The 14,361-nt window shown below is 36.0% G+C and overlaps 1 protein-coding gene across 1 annotated transcript in view; it reads right to left on the bottom strand.

The window, feature by feature from the left end:
- Positions 1-13,877: 13,877 nt before the first annotated feature.
- LOC101901795 (ammonium transporter Rh type A) overlaps positions 13,878-14,361 on the bottom strand; it is a 59,331-nt gene continuing 58,847 nt past the window's right edge. The window contains exon 8 of the mRNA XM_005182240.3: positions 13,878-14,153. Within this exon, the coding sequence (XP_005182297.1) occupies positions 14,053-14,153 (101 nt within the window). The 3' untranslated portion in view covers positions 13,878-14,052. The remainder of the gene's footprint in view (positions 14,154-14,361) is intronic.

Raw genomic sequence — 14,361 nt, 5'->3', positions numbered from 1 at the left:
TTATTAAATTAAGAATTCACAAACGTTTATTAAAATCAATTATACGAGCTTAAACTAGTACGCCTTGTCAGGTTGGCTTCGTATCTTCAACTTCGTTACATTTTAAAAATTCAGGGTTGTATCCGGGTTGCATGTAATCGTATATTTTCACATGTATGCAACAAAAGGTATCTACTACTACTTTTAACTTGACAACTCGGCCTTTCCTGACCTGAAGTCGTCCTCGGCTTCATCTTCGCTTGAAACATCCAATTCGGGGGAACATTCACACCATTTCTTCAACTTGTCGGAACTGAATACGGAACAGAATTTCCTATTCGTGATGTTTATTCCAGGAATGTCCTCTATCAGGTACCTGTCGTTGCCCAATACTCGTGCTATTATGTATGGACCTTTGTATTTAGGTTCTAACTTCCGGGATTCACCTGTCGCTGGTGGTTCATTCTGTATAAGGATCAAGTCACCTTCCACATACAATTTCGGATTCGAATGCTTGCTGTCAAATCTTTTCTTCCATCGTTCTCGTTCGCTTTTGATGTTTTCTGCGGCCATGATACGTTTTTCGTTGATGGAAATTTCTTCGTTTTGTACATCATCTTGTACAGCTGCTAACAATCGGTTTTGTATTAAGTCGGTGGGCTTGTAATCGAAAATCAACTCATTCGGACTGTAACCTGTTGTCGAATTTTTGGTTGAATTGATTGACCATTGTAAAACGTGAAGTGCCGAGTCCCAATCCTTCGGTTCTTCAGTGGTAGTTCGTAAATAAGACAGGATAAGTTGATTGACCCTCTCAACTTGTCCATTGGCTCTTGGTGTACGAACGGCATTCTTAATGTGTTGAATATTGTTTCGATCGCAATATTCCTCAAACATTTTTGACGTAAAAGCTGTCCCACGGTCCGAAATTATTCTTCGAGGTAAACCAAAGTATCCACTAACCTCATTTAAAACGTTGATGACGGGCAATGTCTTCGTATTCCTTACAGCTTTAATAACCACAAATTTCGTAAAGGAATCGGCGATTGCCACTATATGTGTATGACCATGCTTGCTTCTTATAAACGGTCCCAAGTGATCAATATGTACTTGCCTAAATGGTAGCGGTTCGACATTACTAAAATGTAGAGCTCCTTCGTGTTTACCACCTTTTGCCTTGTTGTAGCAACACTCTACACACGCTGCAATGTATTCCTTCATATATTTCCTCATGCGGGGGAACCAAAACGTTTGTTCGACTCGTGAGAGGCTTTTCTCCAACCCGTAATGGCCAATATCATCATGACAGTATTTAGCTATGCGCCATCGTATAGCCTTCGGTATGACCAATCGTAGTCCATTTTTCGTTTTCCGGTATAGTCGATGTTTTTCCAATAAGTATTCAGATTTTATCTGTTTCTCTTGCTCAGATTTCAATTCATTTCGCAGGACTCTCATAATATTCTTTATGTGGTCGTCGTTTAGCTGCATCGTGAGAATCCAATCATCGCTATCAATATTCATTATGAACCCTGCTGGTTCAATCTCCGTCTGTGGCTGATCCGGTGAACGGCTGAGAGCATCAACGTGAGCCATACGTGACCCTTGTCGGTGTACATACTCACAATCAAATTCAAGTAATTTCATCAGCCATCGTGCTACTCGAGGTTGTAATTCCTTCGTTGTCTTCACATTAGTAATTGCGGCACAATCAGTGACGATTCGGAATGGCTTTCCAAGTAAATATATACGGAAACGCTGCACCGTTTCAACCACAGCTAAAACTTCCAGCTCGTAACTGTGATATTTCGATTCCGTTTCAGAACAGTGGCGGCTAAAATAAAACACTGGTTGCCAATTACCATTACCATCGGACTGTAATAACACTCCTGCTAATCCGAGACTGCTAGCGTCCGTGTGCACCTCGTGATCTGCTTTCATATCGTAGATTGCTAAAACTGGTTCACTACACAAAATTTGGATTAAACTTCTGAATGCGTTTTCATGGTGTACGTCCCAACGAAATTTATTCTCTTCGCTCTTTCGTGTCAACATCGCAAGAGGTTTCGTAATGGCTGCATAATCCTTTACAAATTTTCGGAAGAAGTTAGTTAGGCCAAGGAATCGTCGTACTTCTGTTACATTCGTTGGTACCTTAAAATTTCTAATCGCTTTTACTTTTTCTTCTCCAGGTAAAATTCCGTCACGTGTAACTATGTGTCCCAAATAAGAAATCTTTTCGGCTAGGAACGAACATTTCGCCAATCGTAACGTGAGACCACATTTCTTAAGGATATCCAAAAATCTTTTTATTCGGTCCAGACCTTCATCGACTGTTTTACTGGGAATTATGACGTCATCCAGATACGCTAAAACTTCTCCTGGTTTCATAAAGCTTATAACTCGGTTCATCGTTGCCTGAAAAACTGCAGGTGCGTTTACCAAACCAAATGGCATCCGGTTGAATTCATAATGACCATCTGAAGTCACGAAAGCTGTGAACTTTTTCGATTCTTCCTCTACTTCAATTTGGTGGTAACCCATACGTAAGTCGAGTGTGGTGAAATAACGATTTCCGGCGAGTTGTGCAATCTGTTCATCCAGTACAGGCATAGGATGCGCTATACGTACGGTTATTCGATTCAACTGTCTATAATCTATACATAAACGGTGTTCACCATTTCTCTTCTCGACCAAAACAATTCCCGATGCATACGGAGAATTCGATTTCCTTATGATTTCGTTATCCAGTAAGTCTTTCACAATATTTGCCACAATAGGACGTTTGGCAAATGCTAGTCGATATGGCTTGCATCGTATTGGTTCTGGAGTAGTAACTTCGATTTCCATCTTCACTAAGTTACACTTACCCAATTCGCTTGACTTTTCTGAAAAACATTGTCGGTTTTCTTGAATGTTCAACTGCAACTTCTTATGCTCTTCAGATGTTAAGCCTTCGTTGATACTAATCGCATTTACGTTTTGCATCCAACACTCATCTCCTTCAATAATGGTGCGTCGACCTTTTTGGCATAAAACATCTCGACCTAAAAGAACATCATTCGGGATCATAGAATTTTCCACAACATAAAGGTTCACGTCGTAACTCGTCTCATCAATGTCAATTGGCACTTTAACCACCTTTGTGCACTCGTATTTGCCACCAGCAAAGCCATTTAAAACCATACTGCAATTTTCCGTTTCGCCAATTATCATTGCAAAACTTCGTCTGATCAGACTCCGATCACTTCCCGAATCAATAAATGCCTCAAACTCCTTGTCCTTTACTTTGACACGTTTACATAGTATTTCGTTGGACTTTACGCTGTCCCTTATATTGTTGACATTTGTGTTCAGGGTTTTTGTTGGACATTCACTTGCACCGTGTGAAGTCCGTTTGCATATCGTACATCTATTCTTCTTCTGTGGATCTGGGCAGTCTACGGCTTTGTGACCAGTATTACCACAATTAAAACATTTGAATTTATTCACTCTTTCATCGCTTTTCCTTTCTGGGGCAGTTCTATTTTCATTGCTACGTTTCGTCTTATTCGATATCGGGTTCAGCACTCTTCTTACCTCGTTATAACTACAGTATGCGTTGATGTCACTCAAAAGTTGATTACAGGTAATATACTCGTTAGATATTTTCTGCTTCAATCCTTGATCATTAATTCCGTTGACTATATGCCGTGCTATGGATGATTCATTTATATTGCCCCGTTTTCCAATAGCATACATTCTGTAATAATATTCCTGCGGCGTTTCGTCGAACTGCCGTTTTGTCTGTGCCATTCTAATGTGTACATCGGCTGCATTTACATTTTGAGGGAAATCTAAAAGAAATTTGTTAACAAACTGAGGCCAAGACAGAAATACCTCTTGCAGTGAGTCAACCCAATACTTGGCTGGGCCAGCCATTTTCTGTTGCACTGCAAATATAACTGATGCGTCGTCCCAGTTATAAGCTGTCTTCAATAATTCCACACGTCGCACGAATTGTGAAGGATTAATCGATTCTTCAGATGACGGATTAAACTCTGGCAAAAGTTGAATTATTTCCTTAACGTTCCCAAAGGGGTTGTGCTGAACATAACGTTGTGAAGGCTGCATAACTATTTCTGACTGCGGCGGCGCTGAATAGACACTTGTTGCAAATATCGGCGGTTGTAGATATGCGTTGTAGGGCTGCGTTGATTGAACATATCCATTGTTCGGCTGCGTGAACACTCCTGTCGGTGTTGCTGTTGTAAAATTCGAATGTGTCGTTATATGTGTTGGTACGTTGTAGCATGACGTCGCTACATTTTGCGTTGTATTTCGTGGAAGTTGAGCATGTCCGTGCAATGAAGGTGTAAACGTTGGTAAACCAGCAGAAGCACACGTGTGGACCGTTGGAATTGTTGACGTAGTCTGAAATGCACCAAAAGAAGTATTCGTTTGAACATACGATGGAATCGAACGTGATTCCGGTAATATTGTCACAACGTTTGCCACGTTTGGCAAGCTAGGCCGTGTGCCTTGCAGGGACATATTACCATCCGGTGTCGAAAACGTGTTCAAAGGGGATGATGCGTTGTTCGGCTCAAATTCTGATTGTCCACGTTGCTCCATAGATGAACGCAATTCAGTTACCATATCTTCCAAATGCGAAATTCGCTCCTGCATATCATGAGGAGATGCGAATCCGTGCAGCTCGCTTTCGTTGTTGACTTCAAGTCGTTCGATCAATTGCTTTTTGTTACCACTTTGAGAAACACCAATTTCTCTGCATTTCGCTTGCAACTGCTTAACCGTGCATTTGTGCAAATTCTCCATATTTCTTGTTGGTAGACGCTTCTTCCAATAAGACTTGTCGTATCCCACTTCTGAGAAAAAATGTCAAGTGATCGATTGAAGTCTGTTGGTTTCCGTATACTCAAATGAAATACAACGACCGTTTTTATTAAATTAAGAATTCACAAACGTTTATTAAAATCAATTATACGAGCTTAAACTAGTACGCCTTGTCAGGTTGGCTTCGTATCTTCAACTTCGTTACATTTTAAAAATTCAGGGTTGTATCCGGGTTGCATGTAATCGTATATTTTCACATGTATGCAACAAAAGGTATCTACTACTACTTTTAACTTGACATGTTGTTGGTGTTGCTTCGGTGTTGTATGTCTGTCGTTTGCGTTTCAATGTTTTCTATCCACTTTTTAATTATGTAGTGTTCTTGTAATCTTATTATCACATTTGATTCGAATTTGAACAACATATTTGTAAGTACTAGCAAATGTCCAATACTTCGTATACGAATAAAGAATTTATATTAGGTGAATTCTTGTGTGATTTTTTACCCAAAATATAATTCTAGTAAGGAAAGGTCAAAAGTCGGACGAGGCCGACTATATGATATCCTACACCACTATACGTATTTAGTAGAGCTTCCGCAACAAAAAAGTTTGTATTGGGAATTTATGTGAAGTAGATCATACCAACAATGAACCTTATTTGAATGCATATCATGATTTTCACAATTTGGGAACTATACCCAACTCTGAATCGATTTTTAAAAAATTTGACGGAGGCTTTCGTACCTCTAGTACAAATCCTTTTCACATTTCAGTACAGTGAATAATTATATTAAAAAATATTTACTGAAGCAATAGATATACTGGACCGAGTTTCACCAAATGGTAAAAAAATCTAACCAATTTGAGCTGATATTACATATATGGTGGACAATAACCGTAAACTCGGATGAAGATGTGTATCGAATGTATATAAAAATCTGAACCAATCTCGATAAAATTTGGCAGAGATGTATCTGATGTCCGGTATCAAATATCATTGTTATGGAGTATATATAACGCATGTGAGGGACTTTAACAACAATAACTGTAGCTATAATAACTATAGCTATATCTGAACAGATTTCCACCTAATTTGATGTACTTGCTTCTTAGTTATATTTCGTTGGAAATGTCAAAACTCATTCCATTTGGGCTGATATTAGCTATTTGGTGCACAATAAACCTGATATCGGATAAAGATATATATGGGAGCTACATCCAAATCTGATCTGATCTCGATAAAATTTGACAGATGTATTTCTGAGTTGTATTTGATATCTAGTAAATTTTTTCCTATTTCGTATTTGAAGTTCCAAATATGTAGTACAGCATGTGCCACGAAATTGCCTATGTACGGTACGTATAGCCCTCATATAACGGTACCTCCCAATATTCCGTATTTTGATGATTTTTGCCACATTATTTCACGGATTTCTCTACAAATTAGTATTTGTAAGGGTTCTATCTCCGGTGGCGAAACATTGTATGTATAGGTATTTGGTATTTTTCGTTCGTAATGGGTTCTAGTTCCGGTGGCGAAACATTGTATGTATAGCCACCAATTCCCTTGACCGGAATTGTCTCATCTCTTTTTTACCGGAATTGTTCGTAATTGGTATTACAGCAAAAATTTGTCTATGCAGGTCCATTGACGATTTTAGGTACAATATTTACCGAAATTGTTTGAAAATTCGTATTTGAATTGTTTTACAGCCTGTGACAGAAAAATCGGTACCTCCCTATATTCGGTATTTTGATGATTTTTGCAAGTTTCGTATTTGAATATTGTAAGGCCTATGTCAAAAGTTGTCTATGCTAGTCCACGTATTAGTATAGACCCTAATATAAAGGCAATTTCCTATATTCGGTATTTTTAAGATTTTAACAGAATTTTTAACGAATTTTATTTTTTGAAAATTTCCAAAATCGTTCCAAATGGTGGAGGGTATTCAAAGTTCGTCCTGGCCGATCTTACTGTTTTTTCTCACTCTCACTCATATTAACAAAAATATTAGAATGCAACATTTTGACCTTTGTATCGGAAGGAGTCTGAATCAGTGGACAATTATTGAATATTTTTGCACCTGGCCTAAGTCTTATCTAGATATTACGATGTAGGAACTCTGAACTACATCGAATACTTCCATTACCCAATATGAGATTTTAATATTTTTAATGCAAAACATTTTGAACTTTTATGCGGGGATGTACCAGAGTCAGTGAGCCGATAATGTTCAAGTTAGTGTTCTAAAAAAAGAAAGACCCGAACTTATTATATGTTATCGATATTTTTGCTGGGATATGTATATGTGTAATGAACTTCAACACTTTTCTTCTTTTATTAAACATAATACATGTGTGCGAGCATAGAGTTAAACAAAACAACAACAATGTCGTATTCCACATTGGCCTTAATCACAGTTTTGTGTGAAATTGAAAGCACGAGGCGTTTTATTGACTTTGCTCCGGCATCGAAATACATTGCAAAGAAAAAAAACTAAAAGGCAGCACCAACTTTTAGTCAATCTGTTTATGCACTCTTGTGATTAATTAACACTGATTTTGTGCAAAAAAACTCTTATTGTCTTATAATTAACACTTGAGCTCATTGGCAGTTAGTCGGTAGAGCAAACAATGCAGTTAAGGAAAATAGAAAAGGCTTAAGAGCTCTATTCGATTATTACCGTTTTAAAAATCGTTGGAATGTGACTAGTGTATACAGTCGAAAGACTTATGATTTGAGTGGATAAATAATAATTTAGGAGGAATATATCGCGATAATACAAAACCGAACTATGTAGAAATCCAAATACTATCTTACTGGCAATTGTAAATTTTTAGGGGGAAAATTCTTCACGGAAATCTTCATAAATAATAAATAAGCTTTGTATCTTAATTGGTTGGTGATTACAAAAGACTAAGAATTTTACACCGATCAAGGAAAAATATACTTCGTGAATGATTATATCGAGAAGTATGGGGGAGGGAATATAATTCAAGGCGCTCAGTTCTATGAGACTCTCTTGAAACTTAGTTTACATTGCTAGCTGTTATGTCGATATTATGTAAAATAACCTAATAATCTATGTGTGTAAAAGAGTGGAGTAATGAGTTACTGACAACACCCAGGTAAAACGACTGAAACTAAAATCTTGAAATTTGGCAATGTTGGTATGTAGGAGTAAAATAGGTTGGATTTGTAGAAATTCGAAGTAAAAGTACTAAAGTATTAAAAGTACTAAAAATTTAATCCGTTGTATTGGGCAAACGGATAGAGCTAGAAATTAGCTGAAATATGGAATGAGTATCGCTGATGGGGTATGGGATATAGATGTACTCGAATTTTTAAAACCCCCACCATTTTCTAAAAAAAAAAAATATTTATATTAAAGTAACTGAGTTGAAACATGTTCCACTATAAAGTACAAATAACAGTAAACCGTTTGGATAATGCTCTTTAACTTTTCAAAAAAAAAAAAAAAAAAAAAAAAAAAAAACATAAAGTTGTTGAGGCCATTTATGAGGGCCATACCAAACGGGAACCCCCATAGACATTTTTATACTTATATATCTGCGCTATAAGAAAACGTGGAATCTATTATGAACTACAAATACTAATTTTTAGACAAATCCGTGGAAAAATGTGGCAAAAGTAATGAAAATACCGAATATCCAGAGGTATCGTTATATGGGGTTATACTGAAACATGGACCTACACATACAATGTTCCGCCACCGGAGCTAGAACCCATTATGACCTACATATACCAATTTTTAGACAAATCCGTTAAAAAATGTGGCAAAAATCATCAAAATATCGAATATTGGAAGGTACCGTTATATGTCGGCTATACCAAAACGTGGACCGATATGTCTCATTTTCAATATCACAATACAAATTATTCTGCCAAAATTTGAAGCTATAGTAACCAACTATCCTAGACAAAATACAAAATATTCAGTCAAATTCTGAAGCTATATCTATCAAATAATGTGAGCTGTATCGTGATTTCAACAGACAGACGAACTTCGTTAAATCGACTTCGAATTTTATGCTGATTATGAATATATATGCTTTATTGGGTCTACGACGATTATTAAGGTAATGACAAAGTTAATTAACCTCCGTTTTAAGGTGGAGCGTATAAAAACACTTCTTCTAATAATGCGTTTGTTAAAAATAGAAATTATGCAGGTTTAAACTTGAAAATCCAACATACTCGGATTTTCCCTATATTTACTGTTATAAAATCAATTTTCGAAGTGACCCAGAAAAACCATAGGCATATTCATCATATGTGGGCAACCCCCAAACCAGAATTGGAACATTAGAGCAAGTGTGTATTTTTGCTGTCGCACGGTACTATTATTTTTTGCTTGTGTTTAAAAGTTTAAATTAAAATATTGAAAACAATCAAATATGAAATAAAACGCTGTTATTTATAAGTTAATAACAATAATAATACGTTTTTATTTACAACTTTAAATTAAATATTAATAACTGTGAATTTAAAAATATACCAAAATACCGCAACTATCTCACTCCTCGTGATGATACAATAACATGTCGTACATAGGCGGGATACCAAACCAACGGGGGAGAATCACAATGGAATCTGGGATGTTGGTGAACATCAGCGCCACGAGCAACAGGACTGCAATTCAATTTCAAAAAAAAAAAGTTACAAAATTTAATGATTTCTGAAAAATTTATAAATAATATTGCAAATTGGGATTGTGTGTTTCGTAAAATCGACGTGCAAATATAGCGAACAACACATTAAAAGCAGAATACGGTCATTCAAGCTAAAATCAAATAAAATTAAATATTTTCTATTTATATTTTCTATTTTATACCCATCGATTTCGGTATATTTTATATTGTAATTTTGTGTTAAATATACATCAGATAAAATGTTATTGAATATTCAATTTTCATTCAATTCAAAATCGTTTAAAAACCATTCAGGGGGTCAAGTAGCAAACATAAGTGTTCTATGTAAAATATACAAAAATTGGGAGGAAGTCCGTAACACAGGGCGCCCTCCCTCCCTGCAATTCTATTAGTTACATACCTTATAGTAAATTCGCTGTAACTTGTGACTAGTATCTAATTTCCAATAATTGGATTGGTCAGTTTTATGGGGAATATCCTGAAATCTGGACTTTTATTGAAGATTTTTTGAGGTTTTTGCTCATTGTTATATTTAACCTAGCAAGTGCCGGCTACTTTGTCATCGAAAAATCCAAAATTTTATATTATTTCCACAGTTCGTATTAGGCCTTTTTATACCCTGCAACACTAGGTGTTGGGGGTATTATAAGTTGGATTGGGCCAAAAATGTTGTAACACCTCGAAATATTGGTTTCCCACATAGGAAAGTATATATGAATCTTCCTATCTCGTTGAGCTGAGTCGATCTAGCTATGTACGTCCGTCCATCCGTCCGTCTGTTCATGTTAATTTGTAATCACTCTACAGGTCGCAATTATGGCCCGATCTTCACTAAATTTAGAATGGAGGTGCGCTAGGGCCAGAATAGAAGCCTATTGGTTTTGGAGATGATCGCAAAATATTAAGGGGTTGAAATGGACCAAAAACTGAAAAAAAATCCTGATTTTGCAATTGCTCTACAGGTCGCAATTATAGACTAAGCAAATCATATAGATGAGTCTAAAAGAGGGACATCTTGCTTTTAAGATGATCGCAAAATATTTAGGGGTTCAAATGAACCAAGAACAGAAAAAATTTCTTTATCACACAATTGAAGCCTATCAAGAGAAGGGAGCTAAGGACAGGTAAGAATTCTAGCATTTTGGATGACAATTGGATTATATTTAGCTGTAAAAGGGACCACAACAAATAACAGCACGACTGAGTGCGTAAATGTTGGGCAAATGTCCCTGGTAAAAATGCTAAGGGTAATATCTGGGCAATGCTCCGTGACATAATTTCAAAAGCGAAATTTTCCAAAATGGATTTGGACATAAAGGGACTTCTAACATATTTTAGAGTTGTAGGGTATCACATGGTCGCACGACTACAGCCTTTGCTTACTTGTTAGTACTCAAAATGTGCAATTTGTCCAGTATGATAAAATTGTTCAATCAAGACTTCATACATCGTAATAAATTTTCAGACTTTCAAGTTTCTTCTTTTTCGGAAAGAAGAAAAGGAAAGTGTTTAACTTTTACACCAACAATTTAATTTTTTAATTTTAATTCTACAATTTTTCTGAGAAGGATATTAGTAAAATCATTGCACAATGGTTACATACAATTTTTCGATTTCAACTTTTCCATAAGACTACAGCGACTTCGATACCAAATTTCGTAATTTCATCTCTATTCCAACACTCAACGGCACATTTTGTGGTATTTTGCACTCTTTGTACGTCCATTTCCAAAACCACCTCCTTCTTTCAACTAAAGCATTTAATTCTTTGGGAACAGTCAATATCAAATGTCAAATTTCAGGATTTTAGCAATTTATTACGGTTATAGGACGCATATCTAAAACCAGATCCTTCTCTCAACCACAGACATCAACAGTAACATACTCATAAAATTTCAGGATTTCAGCTATATCCCAAATTTAGTACTTTTCGTACAATTATAGTACACATTTTCAATACCACCTTCATACCGTAACCACAGACTCCAACAGTATCATTTATGTCAAATTTCACGATTCCAGTTCTATTCCTTCAACCAATACCAAATTTAGTACTATTTAGCATTTTTCCTATAATTATAGTACAGATTTCCAAAACCATCTCCCTATCTCAATTCCAGATGCCAACAAATTTGAGCATTCTAGCCCCATTTCTTCATCGAGTATCAAATTTAGTACCATTTAGTATTTTTCGTACCAATATATAAGACGCAATTCCGAACTACCGTAAAATCTCAAACACAGATACCATAAGTCTTATAAAAATCAAATTTCAGAATATAATCTCTATCCCTTCACCAAATACCAAATTTAGAGCTATTTATTAATTTTCGTACAATTATAGTACACATTCCAGAAACCATCTCCAAATGTTCATGCTACACATAAACAGCGACCCTAATATCAAATTTCAAGCACTATCTTTTCATCCAATACCAAATTGTACCGATTATAGTACTTTTCGGGCACTTGTAGTACACATTTGCAAAATCACCTCCTCAATTCGAGATACCAACAGAGACCCCAATACAAAATTTAAAAATTTCAGCTTTTTCCATTCACCCTAAACCAAACTGTTCCATATTTAGTACCTTTAGTACATTTCGCCCTTAGTACACATTTCTAAAACCACCGTAATATATCAAATACACTTTCCAACCTTGATTCTCATACCAAATTTCAAGTTTTTACCTATATTCATCCACATAATACCAAATGGTACCTAAAAGTTCGAATTTCCAAAAACCCTTTGGTACATCATTTCAACTTTCAGAATTCTAGCTCATTCTGTTTATCCAATGCAAAGTATTCAATTTTTAGTACATTCTAATACTTTTCATACCCTTTTAGTAGGAATTTGCAAAAACCCAGCCTTATCACACGCCTATGCACCAATACTGACTCTGACGTGATACTTATTACAACCTGAACTTATATTTAAATCTACATGAATATGCTTAATTTACAGAGTGGTGTAGGACATCATATATCCGGCCCAGTCGCACTTTGTCGTTTTCTTACCTGTTTATTTCTGAAAAGTATAAAAAGGGAAATATGTCTGCTGTATGTCTAATTGTACCAATCGTATAATTATACCCTCCACTTTGAAAAGGAGGGTATATTAACATTGTCATTCCGTTTGTAACATCCCTAAATATTCGTCATAGACCCCATAAAGTATATATATTCCTAATCAGCATAAAATTCTAAATCGATTTAACGATGTCCGTATGTCTGACAGCGTTCTGGTATAGCCGTCATACAACGGTACCTTTTGATATTAGGTATTTTGATGATTTTTGTACGTTTCTCTACAGATTTTTCTCAAAATTGGTATTTGTTGGTTGTGGTAGCGCAACATTGTATGTATGGGTCCGCGTTTTTGTATAACCTCATATAACGGTACCTCCCGATATTCGGTATTTTAACGATTTTTGCCACATTTTCCCACAGATTTGTTTACAAATTGGTATTTGTAGCTCGTAATGGGTTCTAGCTCCTGTAGAACATTGAATATTTAGGTCCAAGTTTTCCTATAGAGGGCATATAACGATACCCACCGAAATTCGGTATTTTGATAATTCTAGTCACATTTACCCACCAAATTGCTTCAAATTGGGTATATAAGAAGATTTAGTAGATGACAATCCTTGAGGTATAGAGTTGTCTATGGAGGTTCCCGTTTTGGTATGGCTCCCATACAACGGCCTCATCCACTTTATGGTTTTTTTGAAACACGTTCGAATCCAGACACTTTTATAAAAAAAATGTTTTCTTTGCCCAAAACGTAGATGGTATTAAAAAATCGCCCCGGTCGAACTTAATGTTTTTATACCCTCCACCATAGTATGGAGGGTATATTAAGCTTGTAATTCCCTTTGTAACACCTCGAAATATACATTTTAGACCCCACAAAGTATATATACTCTTGATCAGCATAAAATTATATGTCGATTTAGCGATATCCGTCCGTCTGTGGAAATCGCTCTAGCTTTCCATAAAATTGATAAAATTTTACTCAAATGTATATTATGTCTGCAGGACTTTTGGTATTAAAAATGGGCCATGTAGGTCCACGTTTTGGGATAACCCCCATATAACGGTACCTCCATATTTTCGGTATTTTGATGATTTTAGCGATATTATTCACCGGAATTGTTTCAAATTTAACCTATTATGATTTCAGCGACATTATTCACCGGAATTTGTTCAAATTTAGTAGTTGAAGTTCGTAATGGATACCGGCCCGGCCGAACTTATAGCTTTTTTACTTGTTTGATGTCAATTAGTAAGAAGGTGGACACGCATTTCATATCAAGCCATCTAAAATTATTATTAACCAAAAACAATATGTGAAAAAAATAAATTATAAAAAACCAATGAGTGTTTGTGTGCTTAAATAAAATTTAATAATATCTATAGTTTCTTTTTGTAAATACACATTTAAAGATTGCTATACAAGTGATTCCTTTGGATCTTTTCTGGATAGTGCAGGGTGAATGTTTATTTTGTTCTGTACTTTTCTTGCGTTGCAAAATAAAATTCGTTTATTTTCACTTTACTATTCATCCTTGCGTTCGGCAGGCACCTCCCAATAGAGTTCATCCTGATGTTGTTCCTCCTTTTGTAACTTGCGGAAGCCGGTGTATTTCAGCACCAAACCTGTGTGTGTTACAACACAATCACCATAGTTACAAAGGAAACACGCCAGCAAACGTTCGATGGTCCACAGCCAGGGCCCACATGACCGGTGACCGGAAGATAAAGTCAACAAAGTTTTCGTGGTTATTGGCCCCATAGAGAAGTTTGTGGATGACGATGATGATGATGTTAGCATAAAAAGGAAATCGAGTAAAATAGCACAAGTCGT

This window comes from Musca domestica, unplaced genomic scaffold, assembly GCF_030504385.1.
Source record: "Musca domestica strain aabys unplaced genomic scaffold, Musca_domestica.polishedcontigs.V.1.1 29, whole genome shotgun sequence".
NCBI classification, from domain to species: domain Eukaryota; kingdom Metazoa; phylum Arthropoda; class Insecta; order Diptera; family Muscidae; genus Musca; species Musca domestica.
This window is presented reverse-complemented; position numbering and strand designations above follow the sequence as displayed.